Source organism: Bactrocera dorsalis, chromosome 3 (genome assembly GCF_023373825.1).
Source record: "Bactrocera dorsalis isolate Fly_Bdor chromosome 3, ASM2337382v1, whole genome shotgun sequence".
Lineage (NCBI taxonomy): Eukaryota > Metazoa > Arthropoda > Insecta > Diptera > Tephritidae > Bactrocera > Bactrocera dorsalis.
In genome coordinates, this window is record NC_064305.1 from 4,367,868 (window position 1) to 4,373,949 (window position 6,082).

Consider the following 6,082-nt stretch of genomic DNA (forward strand, 5'->3'; position numbering starts at 1 on the left):
TCAAATGTTAGTGATTGCAAAAAATCTCCCTCAAGCCTTAACTCTAAGGGGTCTCTATTTTTTTCGTTTAGGTTCCCATACATTTATCATTGGAATTTTCGTTTTTTTCAATATTTTTTCTGAATGAGAGTGGTTGATATCTCAGTCGTTCAAAATTGTTAATTTTAATTGAAGTAATACTGAAACCAGCCATGAAAAGATCACCTGAACTCATTAATGAAAACCTGAAACTCATATAATCTGAAAATAGATACTACGTTGTTAATATATTTTTCTACTATCATTTAATAGCTCCAAATGTCAGACAAAATTCATGCACTAATTTTTTAATGGCTTTTGCAATTAATATAAAATTTACTTTATATACAAATTAAATTTACAAATGAGTAAACTTGCGAATAACAAACGAAATGTGAACCGAAAAACATGTTGAAATAGTCTCGTGCGAAATAGCTGTTAAAGTGACAAATCACGCTGCGGAACTAAACAATTTACGCGTACAAATAAGTATCAGCAAAAAATCTCGATTTAATTAGAACTACGCTCATGAGGGAGACAAAATCAGCAATTACAACAAAAAAGTGAAAACAAATTATTCAGTGTGAAAAACCCCGGCTGGCGATCGCTCAGTCAATGATCTGTGACTATTACAGTGAATATTTTCAGTATAAATACGAGCTGACCACAGCTGTGGAACAACTTGTATTCCAAAGCTTGTGGTGATAAGAGCCTAAAAATAATTTCAACATGAAATCATTTGTTACTATTGCACTGTTAGTGGTTGGCAGCGCTGTTGTGTTGGTAAGTTCACATTTTTAAAACGAAAGGAAAGTATTTTTCACACAACTACCTCCAATTTCTTCAACAGTGCAATCCACATGATCCAGAAATGCGCGGATACATCGAGGACTGCAACAAGGAGCACAATGTATCGCCAAAGGATTTCCACGACTTTATTGAGGGTAAATTAACAACTGTTCCGGAAAATATGAAGTGCAGCAGCCAATGTATTATGGTGAAGCAAGGTATCATGGATGAATCGGGCAACTTCAAACCTGATGCGGCTAAAGCTAAGATGAAGGAGGATAAATTAGTTGCTGCTGTGGATGAATGCAAGGATTTGTCTGGTTCAACACCATGTGATACAGCCTTCAAAATCACCTCGTGCATGTTATCGAAAAAGTAAATTTTTGAAGCGTGGGCTGTAATTTAAAAATAGCGCAAAATTGTTAAATATTCTTTAAATGTTTTGGTGGTGGGTTTAAAATTGTTTACTAAATGATAAATAAACTTACACATTCGAACTGTAGTGAGATTTAATTGAATGGTTTACCTATAAATGAATGTAAGTTAAAAATTCTAGAGAAAAAATGTAATGGAAAATACTTCAAATGCGCGTGACAACCTGTATTAAAGTTGTCAATACTTTTTTGAAAGCTCTTAACACAAAGTAAAAGCTTTTCTTATAATAAAGTGATTACTTGGATTTTAAAATGTATGGTTTCTATATAAAAGCTAAAATAAGAAAAATGTTGGTAGCCTTATTTAAAAAATCAGTTAACTGAGTACGCAAAGGGGGGTTTTAGGGCTTCAAACCCCTACACTTCTCATCCAAGAAGCAGCTAAATTCTATGCGGCTCTACTGCATAACTTTCCTTCTTTCATTCTTCTTTTCTGCAACAGGAGATGACAAAAATTGCAAAAGCTTCCCAAAACACCAACTACATTCGATGCTGCTCAATTTTCCTGCAAATGTCATCATAATATATTCATTATATAAACCCTCGAGCGCTTCCGTTGTTTCTCTGCTAAAAATGCTTGAGCCACCAAGCATCACCTATCATACACCTGCAAGCTTTGGCAATTGCACATTTATAAAAACGTGGGCGTACGCTGGTAATCAATGACAGCACAGGCAGCCTATACCATTTTTTCTGTCTGCATGCGTATTTGCAGGTAAGCTTCATGCAATTTTTTTTCCACTCGCTTTCCGGCCGTCGTATGACCTTGCAAGCACGTTGTTGTTGCTATTCCTGTGCTGCTGCTGAAATGCATACACATGCAGTCATTAGGAAGAAAATTTTTTCATACACATTTATAACCAGCTAGCAGCTTGTGTGCGGTAAGCTTGGAATATTTAGAAGATCGTGCTTGCTTTACAGGCTTCAAGCCACATGATGCCTACTCATACATTTGTACAAGCGTATGTGTGTGTGTGAATTTTTTCCAGCCTGTGCCTTTGTCTACCTGCTGTGGTGGTTCTTCTGTTTAGCTTGGTTTATTTGAAAAGCTTGCTGAAGCCAATAACAGCATGCAATGTGTAGGTGCTAGCCACCACAGCCATACCCAGCAATTTGCTGCAGCAACCCTCGTAACCTTAACTAGCTTGGCAGCCGTGCGGCTTGCGCAGACCAACATCTGCTTTGGCTTCGTTACTGTTATCATTATTGTTTTTTCGCCTGTTTTTTCCTGTTTTCGGTATCCATTCATCAGCCTTATTTACTTTTTAACGAGTTGATTTCATTCAATTTGTTTGCCTAGGCGGCTGCTTCCTGAAACGGCTGTGGCATTACTCATACGCCGTGGTGTTTTAAAACCAGTCACCGTGGTCGTGGTCTTTTCCCATTGCCAATCTTACTTTTTCCTGCGTTCGATGTTGATTTCTACTGCATTTCTTTGCTGCTCTGCCAGTGCTTTCTTTTGTTGCCGGCTTGCTGCTGCCTTTATTGAAATGCGTGCATTGACTTTATTTGACTTTTTTTACAAATTTTATTTTGCTTTACTTCCTTGCCTGGCTTTCTTTTGTTGGCAGCGCTGTGTTTGCCTGCTTGTAGACTCTCTTGTTAATTTGTACGTCCACCTGCGCCGTTTCTTCGCTACTCTTTCGTGTGCAGGCTGTTTCTTCAATATTTCATTGCCAGCTTGTTGGCTTTGGCTGCCTTTTCTTATTTGTTTATTCCCTTGTGCATTCCTTTGTGTTGCAAAAATATTTATGCAAGTCTTCTATGAGTGATGGCAGGTTTTGCAGAATTTCATAGGCAAGTATCCATATTTTTTATTATTTTTTTCACAGTTGAATTTTACTCTTTTATTATATTGCTTTGCGGTTCTATTAAATTTTCTTTTGCATTTTAATACACGGTTAATTCATTAGAAATGCAGTGATGAAATTGCACACATTTTTTTTAGGGTTTCCTTACCTTATCATTCGTAGCTGCTAATTAAAATGCAAGACTAACTTTATTTTGTGGTTTAAATATTAAACCCAAGCAAGGGAAACTCCTTTAGAACATTATTTTGAAGGAAGACTCTCAACAGCAACCGAAGTGTTGATATTACAATTTATTATTTGAATTAAGAAGTGATAGCCCCAACTTTTTATTTAAAATCATTATATTTCTTCATGAAACACCGAGCTGAATTGTCAAAAATCGCGAAAAAGTAACTGTAGTGTTAAATTTTTCAAGTTACAAATAACTTGGAGTATATATTATAGTTGCTGAATTGAGCTGAATTGCCTAGAAAGTACGTAAAACCTAATGTTAGTGAGAACTAAGAGCTATTACTGAATAGTTTCAACTCTTCCGCTTAATAGGGAATGGTTTTGATTTTAATTGAACTAAAGAAGAAAATATTTTAACTTTATAGTTTAAAACATCATATTTCTTCATGTAACTCCGAGCTGAATTGTTAAAAATCACACAAAAGAAACAACACTGTAATATCTTTAAAGCTATAAATAACTTGGAGCATATATTATAGTTGCTGAATTGAGCTCAATTGCTTAAAAATTACCTAAAGCTTATTTTTTGTTAATATATTTCCAAAAAATGATGCTGAATAAAGCTAATTTTTCCGCTGAATAGTGAAGAGTCTTGATATCAATTTAATAAAAGTTAAAACACTCTAATTTTTAGTTAAGAGCAACTTTAAACAAATCTTAGTGGAATTCTTGAAACTCGCAAAAAATAACACCACTGTTATAATTCTAAAGCCATGAATACCCTTAAATATACATATTAAAGTTGCTGAATTGAGCTGAATTGTCTAAAACATACCAAAAATATAGTCCTTGTTGATAGCTTTCCAGGGACTGTTGCTGAATGAAGCTGATATTCCGCTGAATAATTTCAAAAAGAAAAATAGCATTAGATTTTATTAAAATATGAATAAATACATCATACAAATAAGATGTAATGATTTAAAAGTGATAAATATAATGACGACTGACACTCAATAGGCAAGTAGTTATCATTTAAATATAACGCCTAAGGTTATAACTTTGAAATTTTCCTATTTATATGCATACCAAATATCAAATTTATATATTAATATGTTGCTTAATGAACTTACTACACTTAAAATTTATAATACGTTTTACAACTTACATAAAGTACACTCTTAAAGTTGCGCTGAACAAGTGTATAACGCGCTGAATACCACACATTGTACACTAAATGCTGAAAATATACGAATTTCTTACAGTCCGCGCTATTTCAGGAACAGCTGAATACAAGTAATGTATGCTACATTACATTGCAGCAATCTTTGCCTATAGAGCAGGACTTTTTACTGCCAAATGTAATTCATTATTTCCCAACAATTTTATGAAATGTATAGGCTCATAAAAGTATGCAACGCACAGTGCATCGTCACTTCATTCAGCCAACGGTACATGGAATGCAAAAATGTAATCAGTCATAAATCAGGCGTAATGCAGATGCCACAGCTACAGAGTTTTGCAATGGACTCAACATGGTCACACATACAAAGAACTTAATACATATATAAGTATGTATGTGCCGCACTGGAGTGCCAATAGATGACGCCGCCACTAAAGCCCATAATAATCAACTTGCCACAAAAGCCAACACACACAAAAGAACACACACATATTGGCATCATCATTTCCACCTGACAAATATGGCGATCAAGTGCACGTGACGCAGCGCACGTGTTATCGTCATAAGTTACCAGCCAGTCAGCGCCAGGTAAACAGACAGACCACGCAGAGGACGACAAATGCTGCTGCGTTACTCGCAGCGCGTTGCATACTTTGAGGTCGCTTAATGCTGACTTTTTCGCTGCAAGAATCTGGCGTACTTTAATGGAGTTCGCTGCAGAGGAAAGAGGCAGGTGTACGGCCGCATTTATTTATTTTACATTTCAATCTTCGGTTAACTACTTTTTTGCGCTTTACTCAGCGCTTTACTGCCCTCTGCGTCTGCATGCCGCAGTATGGCAAGGCATGCCATTCATTTTCGCTCTTCTGCGTCCTTCCTCTCAACTCATTTTATATTATTTGCACTTTTTTCAATATTTTCCGTATTTGTTTGTAATTTATTTTGCCGCTTTTGCACCACAATTCAGTCCATTCAACAATTTTTACAATGTCAATGCCTTTTATGCCTGAATACACATTCCTTTGCATACAACTAGGCGCTCGGCAGTATTCACGGCATTCCCCAGCCATAGCTGCCGCTGCCTTAACTCTGTTGTTATTATTTTCTCTCTCTATCTCTCCCTCTGGCACATGCCGACACAACACCTTATCCACTTGCAACTCCTCCCCTCCAAAGCATGCCATTCCAACTTTTACGTAATGCCAGCTAACCTGCTGTCCAGGCCGTTGCCGCTGCTCTGTCTGTCGGTGTCTATTTGCCTGCATCGGCATAACTTTCCTGCCTATGCATAGTCTACCGCCTGCCACAATTGATGGGGCTGCATGAATGCAGTCGTCTGCCCGCCGGTCCACGGCCACACTGCCGCCAGTTGTTGTCTGATGTTTCATTGGAATTGTTTAAATTTTTGCCGCTGCCACCCCACCGCGCTCTCTTCGTCCTCTACAGTCAGTGCGTTCAAACGCTATACTCCTACCGACGACTCGACTCTCCTCTCTGCGGTCGTTATTACTGTTTGTACATATTTTGTTTGCTGTCATGCATCAGCATCAACTCCAACGTCAACGTAGGCAACGCTGGCAGCCCTCGATCCGACTTGCAACGCACTCTCTTAGCCATCACTGGCCACCAATATGACTATGTGACTACCCCTGGAGGGGCGAAAATGGCAGCTATGCTTC

The 6,082-nt window shown here is 37.4% G+C and overlaps 1 protein-coding gene across 1 annotated transcript; it reads left to right on the plus strand.

The window, feature by feature from the left end:
- The first annotated feature begins 641 nt into the window (after positions 1–641).
- On the plus strand, positions 642–1,309 carry LOC105221869 (general odorant-binding protein 56h). The gene is made up of 2 exons (XM_011199003.4): positions 642–801; positions 869–1,309. The coding sequence occupies exons 1-2, from the start codon at positions 748–750 to the stop codon at positions 1,184–1,186; spliced, it is 372 nt and encodes a 123-aa protein (XP_011197305.1). The 5' UTR covers positions 642–747; the 3' UTR covers positions 1,187–1,309.
- The last annotated feature ends 4,773 nt before the right edge of the window (positions 1,310–6,082 follow it).

Excerpts from the sequence above, each read along its gene's own strand:
- LOC105221869 (XM_011199003.4), top strand. The coding sequence starts at position 748 with ATGAAATCATTTGTTACTATTGCACTGTTAGTGGTTGGCAGCGCTGTT. Across the intron at positions 802-868 it reads TTGGCAGCGCTGTTGTGTTG|TGCAATCCACATGATCCAGA; the intron begins GTAAGTTCACAT and ends TTTCTTCAACAG.